Source organism: Dromiciops gliroides, chromosome 5 (assembly GCF_019393635.1).
Source record: "Dromiciops gliroides isolate mDroGli1 chromosome 5, mDroGli1.pri, whole genome shotgun sequence".
Lineage (NCBI taxonomy): Eukaryota > Metazoa > Chordata > Mammalia > Microbiotheria > Microbiotheriidae > Dromiciops > Dromiciops gliroides.
In genome coordinates, this window is record NC_057865.1 from 63011927 (window position 1) to 63027904 (window position 15978).

General features: G+C 38.5%; 1 protein-coding gene across 2 annotated transcripts in view; it reads right to left on the minus strand.

Annotated features, from left to right (window-relative positions):
* Positions 1-2287: 2287 nt before the first annotated feature.
* PRTFDC1 (phosphoribosyl transferase domain containing 1) overlaps positions 2288-15978 on the minus strand; it is a 107144-nt gene continuing 93453 nt past the window's right edge. Inside the window, exons 5-9 of one of the 2 annotated variants that reach the window (XM_043968037.1) lie at positions 12039-12056; positions 9430-9512; positions 8976-9022; positions 5733-5809; positions 2288-3362 (exon numbers count right to left, since the gene is read on the minus strand). In XM_043968037.1, coding sequence (XP_043823972.1) covers positions 3315-3362; positions 5733-5809; positions 8976-9022; positions 9430-9512; positions 12039-12056 — 273 coding nt within the window. In that variant the 3' untranslated portion in view covers positions 2288-3314. Of the gene's footprint in view, positions 3363-5732; positions 5810-6397; positions 6597-8975; positions 9023-9429; positions 9513-12038; positions 12057-15978 lie in introns of those variants that run through there. The other variant, XM_043968038.1, reaches the window with a different exon arrangement.

Consider the following 15978-nt stretch of genomic DNA (forward strand, 5'->3'; position numbering starts at 1 on the left):
CTTCATGGGCAGAACTCCTCTACAGTAAGTATCCAGCAGGTGGCGTTATTCCAATCGTTACACCCAGATGCTCATTAGCTTTGTGACCCTGGACAAGTCACTTAATTTCTGTCTGCCTTAATACACCGGAGAAGGGAATAGCAAACCAGTCTAGTACTTTTGCCATGAAAACCCCATATAGCATCAAGAAGAGTTGGACATGACTGAACAACAGCATGTGGTAAGCCCTAGGGATAAAAATATAATCAAGCAAGCCAGTCCCTGCCCTAAAGAGCTTGAAAAGAGTTAGAAAGGGGTTGAGGTCACCTCTGTGGAGGCTTTGGACATTGCCAGGTAGCCACAGCAGAGGCCTGGATCTGGGTATAGTAAGGTGAAAACTCACCTATCAGCATCTAGATTCCAGTGGCAGGGACCAACTATGTTTACTAAGGTATCGTGACCTTGCTGCATGCAGAATGCCCAGAACAGTCATGTAATCAATGCTTGTTGAAAGGACCTGTAAATTGTTTTGGCAGTTCTATGTCTCCTTTAGTTTTAGGGAATTGCTTGAGAGATTAAGTGATTTACCCACTTCTGTTGTTGTTGAATCATTTCAATCTTATCCAACTCTTTGCTGGAATTTTCTTAGCAAAGATACTGGAGTAGTTTGCCTTTTCCTTCTTTGGCTCATTTTAAAGAAGAGGAAACTGAGTCAAAACAGAGGTTAAATGACTTGCCCAGGGTCACACAGCTAGTAAGTGTCTGAGCCTGGATTAGAATTCAGGTCTTCCTTACTCCAGGCCCAGTGTTCTATCTTCAGTGTCACCCAGCTGCTTTTTAGGATTTTGTTAGGCTATTGATGAAGATAGAAAAAAATGCCAGAAATGCCTGAATTTGTATGATTTCATATATGTGTGTGTATAAAATGTAGTATATATATGTATAAATAAAATATACGTCCTTCACTTTCTGCCTATGTTCACAACTACAAGCCAAAATATGCAACATACTAATTTTGTAAAGCTGACTAAAGCTCTTAAATTCGAATTAAACTACAGATCCCTTTATTTTATTAATATTGATTAATATAAAGGCACTTTATGAAATAAGATCTTTGTAATGCATACGTTCTGGATGTGTCCATGAATAAATGTAATAGCCAAAAGGAAATGTGCTTCTGTGTCCTCTTGTGGCAGCTGATGAAGAGGCATCATTATAGATAATTACGCTTATTCTATTTATTTTGACCCAGCTGTCCCATTTTACATCTACTACTGATATTCCATGAAATTGGCCAAATGAGCTCGGTCACCATCAATCCATAACTGAGACACAAATATTTCTAGAGCAGAGGACTGGGAGGAATTCCCATTGCTGGTTTCTCCCCCTGGGATGGTTGGGTGTGGTTTGTTTTCTTCTGTGACTGGAACAGGAATACACAGGAAAAAAAAACTTCTTTTACAACCTAAATTCCATGTTCTTATAAACAAACTTAAGCAGCAGGAAGGGCCAGGAAGGAGGCGAATGTATTCTGTAGTAATTCTTTGCTTAGGCTATTGCATATATTGGAACTTATCCAGATTGAAAAAAAAAATAAAGCTGTAGAGTGGGTATACGCTGAAATATATTTAAGCCACTGGCCCAAACACACTTAAAAAAAAAAGGCTAGAAATGTGTATGTACACAAATATACATTTATATATCTATATATTGTATAATATATATTACCGTGTATTTAAATATAAAACATTATATAGAATAGAAATATAATATAAAGTATATAATGGATAATAGATTTCTCTCTTATATAAAATATGTGTGAATATGTTTATCTATAAGTGTGTGTATTATATATGAAAGCAGCAACACAGAAATGGGAAAAACCATCAACACTTAAGAAATGTAACAAGTTTTCTTATTCTTTATTAGTTGAAAAGAAGTCAGAGCTTAACAATAATATGCCCCATAGGGTTCTGAACAAAGCAAAGGCCACTCAGTTATTTATGCTGAGACAGCTTCTTTCAGGAAGTGAAGGAGAGCACTGTAAGACCTATTGGCACTCCAAAGCTTATTTTCCATTAAACTCCCTTGTAAATTAGGAAAAGATCTTGTAAAAATGGCAGGAGAAGTTGTGAAGTCAGCTTGCCTTTTGTGATCCCTTGCTTGTGGTTACTGTTCTCGAAAAGGAATTTCTTTTATTCAAACTGAGTTCTCACATTCACATTTATGACTGTGTGTGTGTGTGTGTGTGTGTGTGTGTGTGTGTGTGTGTGTGTGTGTGTGTGTGTGTGGCGGGGGGGGGGGGGGGAAGAGGGGAGGGGCTGGGGAAGCTCACCCTTGGACATAAAAGAGAGGAAAATTGAAACTAGCACTGGAATAATTTCAACATAAGCACAGACTTCTACTTGATTAGCTCCAAGCGTGGAAATATACATGTGAATGGAGCTGTCCTCTCTACTGTCCGGAGCTGTCCGGTTATTTGCTCATGCACCACTCAAATCAAGGAATACAGCTTAGAAATGAAAGCCTCACTGTCACTGTGCTTTTTTCTAATTAAAATTCAGTGTATTAAACACAGTTGAGCACGTCTGTGCATACTCAACATACCACTGTCACGTACTAGAAGTTCAAATTGAGAATGCCACGTAAAGGCTCATTTCATAGTGTCATTAAGATTCAGCGTACCCTGAGGTCCTGAAAGGTTTTGACAAAGCAGATGATAATGGCCTGTCAGAAATGTGCAAACACATAAATATATATTAAACTGCCTTCCTCCCCACCCCCCCCACCTCCCCTTCCTGTGTGCATCCCAGTTGTGTGGGCTCAAATCTCAAGGAAAATGATTCATCTCAATTTGAGACCAGAAGAAAAAAAAAAGCTAGAAAACTGTTAAGCAAAAAAATAAAATAAAATAAATTGAGCAACTAGAAAGTTGGGGGGGGGTGCATTTCAGGGAAAAGCAATGAGTCGAAAGCACTATCCAGGCCAAAAAAGGTGTAGCAGGGGAGAATGAAGGCAGACAGAAGTCCTGAGTCACCAGGTGGAGTGTTTGATTTGGAACAAACCAAGCAAAAGGCATGCTGTGTATTTCATGATGAAGATGTGCTACTTGATGTGTTGTGATCCCTGAAAAGAATGCTTTCAGATAAAACAACTTTTTAATATCCTAATACATGAAAATGTCTGCAGAGCTGACTTTCACACATGCACACACACACACACACACACACACACACACACACACACACACTGGCTTCTTGAATGTAGTCAAAGGCATAGGACAATTGGGGAGTTGAGGAAATTCACAAATGTTCAGGTGATGAGAACGTACTTCTTTAGACTCGATATTTCACTTTGCCTTGTTCACTGATCACACATATATGCTGAAATAACAGGATTTTAAGATAAATTAGACACACAGTAAATAGAGAAGCACAGCTAAACTTCTTCCATAAATAAGAGAGGTGGCAAACTTATAATCAATATTCATCATTTTTAAAACATATGCAAAATCTACATATGTGAATCCCTCAATTGCCAAAGGATTAACGTTCTCCCCTCTTCCAGCTTTGATTTCTAGTCAGTTTTGGCCTCTGACAACAGAATCCTGAAGGGCCCTGGTGCAGATGGAATGTATCACTCTGTGAAATTTATGACATCTACTCTTCTTGCAACCCCACCTGGTAGGAAGTAATGATGTTGAGTATACTATGGACTCTTGTCTAAGCCTTCTCAGGTGTGTGGTATGTGCCTTAAGGACAGGAAGGAAATGTCATGCTATTCCCATCATTGACATGAGCTCAAGAAACTCAGTTATTAGGATAAACCAGGGAGCAGAATAGATGACTAGAAGGATTGAGAGATAATACACCAATCCCTAGTTTATCTCAGGGTGCCTATTTGCCCAGCTGTCAAACAATGATAATAATGACTTCTGTATACCTGCATTTCTGGTATTTTTTTCTAGGCCTATTATTTTTATTAATAGAATACTACATAATATAATATAAAAATATAACAAACAATAAAAAATTTAATGAATACAATATAATTGATATGATATGATCTAATACAATCTAATGCAATATACAATATACACCATACCACAGCATATGATAATAATAAATATAATGTAATATATAAAATAATATAATTATAGTATAGGAAATGCCAAGTGAAGGAAATCCCTCTACCAATGTAGATCAATATCCCCTCTGAATCATATAGGTTTAGAGTTATCTGGGGCACAAGAAGATTTAACTTGCTCAGAGTTGCACAGCTAGTGTGTAGGTCTTCCTGCCTGAGACCAGTTTTCTTTTTTTTTTTTTCTTTCAATTTTTTTTTTTTTTGGTGAGGCAATTGGGGTTAAGTGACTTGCCCAGGGTCACACAGCTAGTAAGTGTCAAGTGTTTGAGGCTGGATTTGAACTCAAGTCTTCCTGAATCCAGGGCTGGTGCTCTATCCACTGCGCCACCTAGCTGCCCCTGAGACCAGTTTTCTAACCATGATACCATATTATCTTTTCATTAACTAAACAAAATATCTGGCAAGTTTTAAAAACTTTTAGGGGGAAAAAAGGAACCAATCAGTTAATATTTATTAAATGCCTATTTCATGTCAGACACACTGTTAGGCAAGGTGGATATGATCACAAAAATATATTTATTACATTTTAAATCATTTAAAAAAAATCTGGACCTGTGATTTCATTAGTATGGGGAAATTTCCAGTATGGAAATTACATTTGCTGATATATGTTAGCAATTCCTCTGCAACTTATAGTCCTGGAGACAATATAGTGACATGGACAATGTGGTGAATTCAGAGTTGAAAAAAATTGGGTTCAAAATCCTGCCACCAGAGGGGCAGCTAGATGGCGCAGTGGATAGATAAAGCATTGGCCTTGGATTCAGGAGGACCTGAGTTCAAATCCAGCCTCAGACACTTGACACTTAACTAACTGTGTGACCCTGGGCAAGTCACTTAACCCTCATTGCCCTGCAAAAACAAAACAAAACAAAACAAAACAAAACAAAACAAAACAAAAAAACCAAAAAAAAATCCTGCCATCAATACATGCTACTGGAATGTCCATGAGCAAGTAAGTCATTTAACTTTTTTTTTTTTTTTAAGTAAGGCAATTGGGGTTAAGTGACTTGCCCAGGGTCATACAGCTAGTAAGTGTTAAGTGTCTGAGGCCGGATTTGAACTCAGGTACTCCTGACTCCAGGGCCGGTGCTCTAGCCACTGCACCATCTAGCTGCCCCAGTCATTTAACTTTTAAGCCTCAGTTTCCTGAACTACAAAACAGTGAAAATAACAGTATCTCCCTCAAAAAATTGTTGTAACAACCAAATGAAATTAAGTATGAAAAATTCTTGGAAAACCTTAAGGTACTATATAAGTAGGTATCATCAGCATCATTATTATTGTTACAGTTTTATTTTTGCTCTTATATCTCCAGTGCCTAGTACAGTGCTTGACACATAGCAGATACTTAATAAATACTTGCTGAATTATTATTGTTGTTATTGGTGGTGTGTCCTGGGGGCTTATCCAAATGACTTATCCATTGTTACAAAATTAACTTGAACCCAAATCTCCCTGACATCTAAGGCCAGCTTCTCTACCCATCATGCCATGGTGCCTCTCATTTTTGTTATGTTTTTCAAAGAGTTTCCGATAAATAGAATTGAATCTAAACATTCTCTCTGTAGGTTAGGATATAAACTATGAGCAATAAAAAGACTTACATTGAGATCTCTGAAGTATTCATTGTAGTCTAAGGCATAGCCCACCACAAATAAATCTGGAATCTCAAATCCAGTATCTTAGTAGGGGGGAAAAAAGACAAGATAAATACAAATCTATGAGCTAACAGGACTTTATGAATTCATTCTGCGTTCATTTATTCATTTGGTCAGAAGCAAGCTAGTAAAGTGATAAGGAATACACAGGCCTGGATGCCATTCAATAGGGGCTTAGGTGACATGGTATATACTTTGCAAGCAAAATCATACTGAAGAATTTCTCTGAACAAATAGAGGCGAGAAGGAGCCAAGAGCCTCATTGAATAACAAGCTGAACACGAGTTTTTTCATGTAATGCTGTGGAAAAAAGTAAGCATGATCAAACGAAATCATGTCAGTGAAAACATTCAGAAAGTTCTGATGGGCTTTACAAATGGCAGCCATTACTCTTGGAATTCAGCATGCATCAAGAAGAGGCTGGAATGCAGGAACTGTGAGGTAATCCTACCATTGTATTTGGGCAAATGCAGGGGAGAGCCACCCAGGTGGGGAAAGGGTTGGAAAACAACTCTGATGGAGTTAGGTCAAAGGAAATGGGAGGATTCAGCCTGAAGAAGAGAATTCTGAGTGTGGGGTTCAGAAGGGTCTGCAAGTAGGCAAGAGGTTAATAAGCAGAACAGTAATTAGTGCATTATCTATCCAAGGGGCAGAACAAGAGGAAATTAACTTCAGTGGCAGCACGAGAGATTTAGGTTAAAAAAAAGGAAGGATTTCCTGACAAGGGGAGGTTATTAGACATCAGGTCAGGTGACTGCGGCCTGGGTTGGGCAATCTCCTTCTGTGAAGGTCACATGTCCATGGTCTTGCCTGAAACAAGAATGAATTCCCAAGGTCTCCTCCATTCCCACTGACCCTAAGTAAGCACGCAGCTCTGCATTGCAACCTAGGAGGAGGAGTACCTAAGGATGAACATTAACAATCCTACTAAGGCACTGATCGGAGCATGTCAGCCCACTGCTTGATACCTTCCAATGGCTCTAGATTGGCTGGTTGAGGTGGTTAGGTAGTACAGTAGATAGGGTACTGGACTTGGAGTCAGAAAGACCTGAGTTCAAATCCTGACTAAGACATATTAATAGCTGTGTATCCCTGGGCAAGTCACTTTATTTCTTAGTCTCAGCTTCCTCATGTATAAAATTAACATAATAATAGCGCCTAAAGTGCAATATTAATGCTAGTATTAATTTTTAATTGGGGGGGGTGGCAGGCAATGAGGGTTAAGTGACTTGCCTAGGGTCACATAGCTAAGTAAGTGTCAAGTGTCTGAGGTCAGATTTGAACTCAGGTCCTCCTGAATCCAGGGTCCGTGCTTTATCCACTGTGCTACCTAGCTGCCCCCAATGGCCTACCAAAAAAAGGCCAGATCCTAGCCCAGCATTCAAGGCTATTCACCTTAAAGTATCAATCTATCAATCTACCAATCACAGCTTTTCATCATGCCATTTTTCATCCTGCATCCCATGCATTTCAGCCCAACCAGGCTCTTCATCATTCCACAAGCATTCTGAACTCTCTTACCTTTACACCTTTGCCCACACTATTCCAGACCCTTGGAATGGCCTTACTCCCACCCCCCATCTCAACCTGCTGAAATCCCACCCATCTTTTAAGGTCCAGCTCAAATGTCACCTCTTTCAAGAAACCTCCACTGATCTACTACATCCCTTGAACCCATATGGACATATTCAGATCTCTCTTATTCACTTGTTTACACTTTTTATGTACCCACAATAGTCTATTTTGCAATAAAATCATGAGTGTAGGGGGCAGCTGGGTGGCATAGTGGATAAAACATTGGCCCTGGATTCAGGAGGATTTAAGTTCAAATCAGTCCTCAGACACTTGACACTTAGTAACTGTGTGGCCCTGGGCAAGTCACTTAACCTTCATTGCCCCCCAAAAACCCCCAAAAAACCCAAAAAACAAAACCAAAAAGAAATCATTAGTGTACATATAATTCTCTAAAAATCCTGAAGGTCTTATTGATCTTTGTATCAATCAACCAACCAACAAGTATTTATTAAGCATCACTGATATGCCAGGCACCGTGCTGGATACTGGGCATCAGTTTCAGCGATCAGTGCGGTATGCTCTTAATCATTGCCTAAAGAATTCAAATGCAACGCAGTTATACTTTTCAGCAACCCTAGTTGTTTTTTTACTAGCATGTAAATAAGAAAATGTTTTAGGTTGGAAAAAATTGTTTTTGGTCTGAAGGGAGTCACTTGATGTCATTGTCATGTTCCCCATCCATACTGTCCTTCCCTTGTTCTAATGTTTATTCAGCTTGCTGACCAAAACCTCAGCCAAATTTATTTCAGGGACTTCACAGCAAATGTAACTTGTGAAAATCAAATCATGGCTATTTTGCATTATATGACATTCCAGATATTGTACAACTGAGGGGGGGAAAAGGGGTCATTTCTACAGATGATATAATAAATCATTGGCCTGTAAGTTTATTTTCTCAGGCTTCTGACCTGCCTGTATTATGTGGAAGATTAGAGAGTTGCATTCTGTGAAGAGAAAGTTCATCTCCTGGATAGCACATTCTGAAAGCCAAGGCCTGTGAGGATATTTTCTAGAGGGTGTGTGTGTGTGTGTGTGTGTGTGTTCTCTTCCTGATTTAATGCAATTTAAAAAAAATCAGCCAAATGGCTAATCTTCCAGGAGTTTTCCTTCCAGATTTTATTGAAATATAGTCAAACAATACTTTACTAATATACATTTTGTTTTGTCATAGTTTCTGAATGGACATTTGAGTCAACCTTCCCACATGTATACTTTGGCTCTGTGGATGATCAATGGAGACAACAACTGAAGAGGTAGGGCTCTAGTCTGCCCTTGTTCAGACAGGCAGCATCTTACCCCAAAGAGGATCTTAGAAGGAATATACCATGGGAATCATTTGAGTTATTATCACATGACCTCTGGAACAAAGTCATGATAAAAAGCCGAGAACAGTGATAAATTACCAAGTTTAACAGCCCCCCACAAAGACAGAAATGTGCACATTGGGAATCAGCTGTGGAAAGGATCCCCCCTCATCAGGTTGTGAGCCCACCCTCCCTGCTAGGTAACTGGAGCCATCAGAGGGACATTGTGGTTCTTCCTGCCCTATGCAGCTTCTGCTGGACTATGAGCATAGAATATCACAGTCAAAAGATTCTCAAGAAGAGTACTTACAGTCAGGTTGAAAGTTATCACTTCTGGATGTTCTCTTCACCAACAAACTACCATTAAAAAGAGGTAACATGTTATGAGTAGCTGCAATAACATCTCTTGGGATGGCCAGTTCTATTTGGAATCTTTAAGATGCACCTCCTGCCGCCCCACACCTAGGATCTACAGAATTACCATGGTCATCCTTACCAGGTGATGATCCTGTTTCCATTCTTGTTCGGGTACTATCTCTGGGGCTCAACTAAGCTACTTCTAGAAAGGGCCAAAGTGTGAATGGTGGGTAGGGAAGGGCTCTAGACAGTACAAAATAATGTTTTCCCTTCCCTTGCCTCATCATTATTAGCCTAGGAGCCAAAAAATATTGTGGTCAATTACAGGTCTCCCAGGGACAAAGGATCATGGGTAAGGCACCCATATTCTGCAAAGAATAGAATTTGACTATGAATTTCAGACTCACCTTGTCACCTTAATCATGTTGGGCTTGTATTTTTCTATTTTGCTAAGTAGAGCTTTCATGGTCCTCCCAGTTCCAACAACATCCTGTGTTAAAGAACAGAGATAGATTCAACATCAATTTGCCCCAATAACAATGTGCCATGATTAGGAATATTATCGAGAGAGTAAGAGGATAGGGGGCTGGTTGGATGTTGTATTTTAGGGCTTGTGCTTCTCCCAGGAAGCTGAGTGTTGATGAAACTATCCTTTGAAGCTTTTGGCAGTTAGCTTGAAGGGCTAAACTCAGTCTTTGGATATGCATGTATGGTTTTCCTCTGATTAGAATAGAAGCTGTGAGTGTACATCCAAGGGCTAAATTTGGCCTGGGGGTTATACGACACAATACAATGCACATGAATTTTCATGGACATACTCTCTACATTTGAATACCCTTAATATATAAACACCTCCCCCATGTCCCCAGCTCCATTTAGGGAGTGATTCTGTGACTAAAGAAATGAAAAGGTCTGGAAAGCAGCTGGTGACAGGGAATGAACTGAGAGGTGGGGGTGGGTGGGTACAACTGCACTTGGCTGGGGATCATCAGGGATGAAGACCTGAGGCACAATTAAAGCAAAAGAGGCCATAGAAAGTTAAAAAACAAAACAAACCAGAAATAAGCTGTCAGTTGCTGATTGGTGAAACAAAAGAATCCCATCTCAACAGCCTGCACTGAGCAATTATTTTGAATGGAAGACAGTTCACAAGTTTTGTTGGAAAATAATGGACTTATATACATGTGACCTATATAGGCAATCATGGGGCAATACCTTAAAATATTTTCTGAACAAAGTTGATTTGAGAACTACATGTGGTTCATTGCAAATATCTGCCTATGCTTACTCTAGACCAGGGGTTCTTAATTTTTTTTTTTTTTTGGTGTCATGGACCCCTTTTGACAGTCAATCTGGTAAAGCCTATGGGTCTTTTCTCAGAATAATGTTTTAAAATGCATAAAATTCATAGGATAAAATCTTTTTTACAAAACCAAAACCAAAGCCAAACCAAACCAACAAACCAAAAAAAAAAAGTTCACAAAGCCCAGTTTAATAACACTTGATCTAGATAAGGATATTTTCTTCCTTTTTGGTCAGGTGTACCACAATTTCCACCTCAGCTGTCCAATAGATGAATGACCTTCCTGGAACTCTGGAACCTGACTCTTAGAGGGCAAAGGATAAGGGAGAGAGCACAAATTTAGATATTAGCAAACTTGGGCTCCCCAAGCCCTATCACTAACTAGTTATGAGACTACACAGACATTTCTTCAGCTATAAAATAGAGATGATCTCGCCTACATCACACTGGGACAGCTAAATGTTGTAGTGGATAGAATGCAGGGCCTGGAGTCAGGAAGACTCATTTTCCAGAGTTCAAATCTGCCCTCAGACACTTAGTAGTTGTGTGACATTGGGCAAGTCACTTAACCCTGTTTGCCTCAGTTTCCTCATCTGTAAAATGAACTGGAGAAGGAAATGGAAAACCACTCTAGTGCCTTTGCCAAGAAAACCCCAGATGGGGTCACAGAGTCTGAAAACAACTAAACAACAATCTTATGTAGTTGTCATAAAGATCAAATGAGTCAATAGAAGTTAAAGTCATTAGAAAAAGGATAAAGTGGACTATTTGCTATCTGTGTGACCTTAAGCATGTCACAACTCCTTCAGCTCTCAGTTTTCTCATCTCCAGCTCTAAATCCCATGATCCAAAAACAAAGAATTATTTTTTTGAAAAAAAAATTGTCTTGCACATAGTAGATATTTTTTCCCTTAAATTAAATGTTATTTTTATTTTCAGATCTACATTTTCTCCCTCTCATTCTTCTCCTCAACTGAGAAGGCAAGAACCATACCCTCATTACAAACAAGACAAATTCCTAATTGAAAAAGTCCAGGGCAGCTAGGTGGCGCAGTGGATAGACCACCGGCCCTGGAGTCAGGAGGACCTGAGTTCAAATCCGGCCTCAGACACTTAACACTTACTAGCTGTATGGCCCTGGGCAAGTCACTTAACCCCAATTGCCTCACTAAAAAAAGAAAAAGAAAAAGTCCCAAAAATCTTGGTCTGTATCTGAGTCCATCACTTCTCAAACAGGAGGCTGGTAGCAGCACATAATAGCCATTTCATCAATTTTCTAATAATGGAAACCTTGTATTTGTATGGCATTTGATCATTTGCAATGCATTTTCACATTCATTACCTCATTTGGTGCTAACAGAAATGCTGTTAGGCAGGCAAGGTGGATATTATTACCCCTGTTAATTGATGAGAAAACTGAGAAGGAGTAGGGTTAGAAAGGTAACTGGGGAAGTTGCAGAACTAGGCTTGTCGATCAATAAATCAATTGACCAGAATCCAAGTCTTCTTGTTCCCAAACAAATGGGAAAGATTCTAAGCTATTTATGGACAACAATTACATCTGTACCACCCTGTTCTATAGAATCTGAGTAACAGCTAGTACACAATGGAAAGCCAATAGCTACTTGGAGATGGGGAACACAGTGCTAATTTAAAAACTCACCGTAACAATCTGCCAACTATCAAAAATTGGATGGGGACAAGCCAGCTTACCTCCACAATGAGTACATTCTGAAAAAGACAAGTGAAACACAGTTATTCAGAATACAATCTGAAGAGCTAGCTAGCATTTTGGTTCCATTTTAAACTCTAACTGTTCAGTGTAGGGAGTCTATGACTCACTCCAGTCATAGCAAGGGCCACTTTGGGTGTTCCATGGACTTGTGCCAACCCAAATCAATTCAGTTGGAATAGGGAGTAGGGTTATCTCAGGTCCTCAGTAGGAGCTTTTTTTTTTATCCCTAGTGTTTAGAACAGTACATGGTACATAGATGCTTAATAAATGCTTGTTGACTTAAAAGCACTTGACTGGTCATCATATATTGTGGATATTAGAGAGATTCATATAATCTCAGAGTTAGAAGGGTCCTCAGAGATGACCTAGTCACCTCATCCAATTTGCACCCAAACAGGATCACAAGTTACCATCTATCCTCTGGTGAAAAGCAATCCACCACCCCAGATGCAGTTCATTCTACTTTTGGCCATCTTGAATTGGGAGAAAGTTTTTTTCTGACATTGAACCTAGTCTCATCATTCTGTCCCCTGGGACCAAAAATAGTCTACTCTCTCTGCTTAACAGCCTTTGAAAAACTTAAAATCATCTAGGTTGTTCTCCCTCTGAACTTTCTGTTCCCCAAGTAAAACACCTTTAGTTCCTTCGACTAATGCTCATAAATCATGGTATCCATTCTTTCCCACCATCCTGGATCCCCTCTGATGGACACAATTCAGCTTGTATGAATTTTCTTAAAATTTAGCATACAGAAGCAAGCACAATACTCCAGATAATAGGTCATAAGTATAATTATAATACTATAATAGAATAAAATATAGAAGCAGTGAGTTTGCTTTTTGACTGCCAGGTCACACTGTTAGCTCATAGTGAGTTTACCACCCACTAAAATCCCTAGAATTTTTTTCACAAGAATTGTTTAATCCCTGCCTGTTGCATCTAATACTTGTAGTTTTTTTTAAAATCCTAAACAAAAGACTGTATCTATACCTGTTAGAGTCAATCTACCATTGTAGCATAGCAAGAGCTTTTTGGGATCTTGGCTGTTGCCAACAAATTAACCATCTTGTCAAGCTTTCATAAATGTGTGACTGTATCTTTATCAAAGTCATCGATGAAATGAGCATACGGTCAAGGACACATATATCCCTTGGGATGCTTCAAGAGAGCCCTGCCTCCAAGATGACACTGGCCCATTGACTCCTCTCTAGGTTTTGGTCAAAGAATTCCAAATCCCCATAACTAGTGGATAAAGCATTGGACCTAGAGTCAGGAAGACCTGACTTAAAATTCAGCCTCAGGGGCAGCTAGGTGGCACAGTGGATAAAGCACTGGCCCTGGATTCAGGAGGATCTGAGTTCAAATGCGGCCTCAGACACTTAACACTTACTAGCTGTGTGACCCTGGGCAAGTCACTTAACCCCAATTGCCTTACCAAAAAAAAAAATTCAGCCTCAGATATTGTGTGGCTTTGAGAAAGTTACTTAACCTGCTTGCCTCAGTTCCCTCAACTGTAAAATGACAGTAATAATAACACCCACCTAGAGGGTTATGAGGATCAAAAGTATCTGGCACATTAAAGGGACTATATAAATGCTAGCTGCTAGTAATAAAGATAATAACTGTTAAGATTTAGCCCACATCTTTCCAGTTTGCTCACAACTCCAATAAGAAGTCTGTCAAATGTCTTGCTAAATTCAGTTATACTTTGCCTATGGCACGCCCCTTATCTACCAACCTAATACCACTATCAAAAAAGGAAATGAGATTAGACTGGCATGACAATTCAACAAACATATATTTAGTTAAGCATCTATTTGATGAAGCCATGCTAGCTCATATTGGTCACTACTTCCCTTTTTGAAGCCTCACAAACCATTCCTTTAATAATGTGCTTGAAAACAGGGGTTCTTAACCTTTTTTTTGTGTGTTGTGGACCCCTTTGGAAGTCTGATGAAACCTATGAACCCCTTCTCAGAATCATTCTGTTAAGTGCATAAAATAAATAAAATACAGAGGATTACAAAGGAAACTGATTACATTGAAATATAATTATTCAAATATTTTTAAAAGATGAGTTCACAGAGTCCAGTTGTGAAGCCAGAATTTTTACCAGGAATCAAAGTTCACAGAGGATAGTGTGAAGATTCCACGCTTTTCTTCTTCTTCTTCTTCTTTTTTTTGTAAAAAACTGTGTATAATGTTTGACTATCTCCAATTTCATGGCACTTCTCCCAGTATAACTTCTTTTAAAAAAATGGATATCTTTTGTTTTTATATCTCCCATCTTTTCATAAGAGACAGTTACCTCTTATGAAATATTAAATGAATAAAAAAGAGAAAAATAAACAATACACTGAAAATGCCTGATGTGTGTAGTGTTCCAAAGCCATAGTCCCCTACCTCTGCAAAGAAGCAGGGGAAGTCACTTCCTCTAGCTCTTCTATGGGGCCAAACTTGGTCAGAATAATTTAGCAGCATTCAGGTTCAATTGTCTTTTCCTTTGACATTTTTGTAATTATAAATATATATATATATATATATATATGTAAGTATATGCCTATATCTATATACTACATATCAAAAGTCATAGTGAAGTATTAAACTTTAATGACTCCATAAATATAAATAACATGAACTTATAAAAATATTTGAAAGTTTGATGATCTAGATGTTTTTATACTTGTCTTATGAATTTGGAATGACAAAATTAAAATTTTTGTCTTAGTGTCTCAGATGGAAGGTGGCAAAATGGAAGAAAAAAGTCAAGTGTATTCTCTGGTTAGCTGAACTCACGTCTATAACAGCAGTAATAAGAAAATTTGCTTCCCATTACAAGAAGGAAGAAATTAATAATTGGGTGAAAAAATTTAAGAAAATGGTTCAATTCATAACAAAACTAGATCTGGGGGGATGTCAAGCAAGTGAAGAGACTGTGACTGAAATTGAAAAGACATTTGAACAGAGTCTCCAAAACATCAGGGTGCTCTATGTCAAATGAAATGAACATTCCAGAAACCATAGTGCATAGAATGCTAATAGTGAAACTCCAAAAGTGTATTTACAAGGCTACAATTGTTCAGATGCAACAGAGAAAGGAGTATGATGCAAAATTAGACTTCTGTCAGCTGATGAAGTCAAAAATGGAAAATTCCAGATGCTCTTGACAAGTTGACTGATGGAGCAACTTTCCACCTAAATGGCTGTTAACCATCACATTTGGCACATTAGGACTGGAGGAAGTCTTAGCAGGTCTGACAACATGAGACTCCCCAAAAGTTAATGTTTGATGAGTCATTAGGAAATTTTACATTATTGATCCTTCCTTTTTTGAAGAATATGCAGTCAGTGGTGAATCTTACTTAGAAATACTTGAAACTTTTTTCATTTTCAAATAGTGGAGATCAAATGAACATCATTAAATAACATTGTTTTTCAGCAAGGTGGGGCATCCTCTTATTATGAATGGCCTGTGACACTTTCTGGAAAACAATTCCTCAGACCAGCAGACCAGTACAGGAGTCCTTCTTGCTTGGTTACCTTGGCCACCTGATCTCTCTCCGTTAGATTTTTTTTTTCTTGTGAGGTCATATTAAAATGGTATGCATCAAAACTTCATTTTTTGGGGGATGATCTTAAGGCTAGGATGACAAATGAAATCCTTTCAATCACTGAGCAGCATCTGATGAAAGTTTTCACAAAGTTTGAAAATAAAATCGAGTGATGTATAGCACAAGATCATGATTATACTGAATTTTAATACAAATATCAATATTTTAAAATTAAAATAACAAAATTTCTTGGGGGTTAATTTGTGACATTCATAGTTCTGAAGCTCACAACTTCACTAAGACTTTTGGGACGCCCCATGTTGTTTTTCTGGTCTTCTTTCAATTTGCACTAACTTATATGTATCTT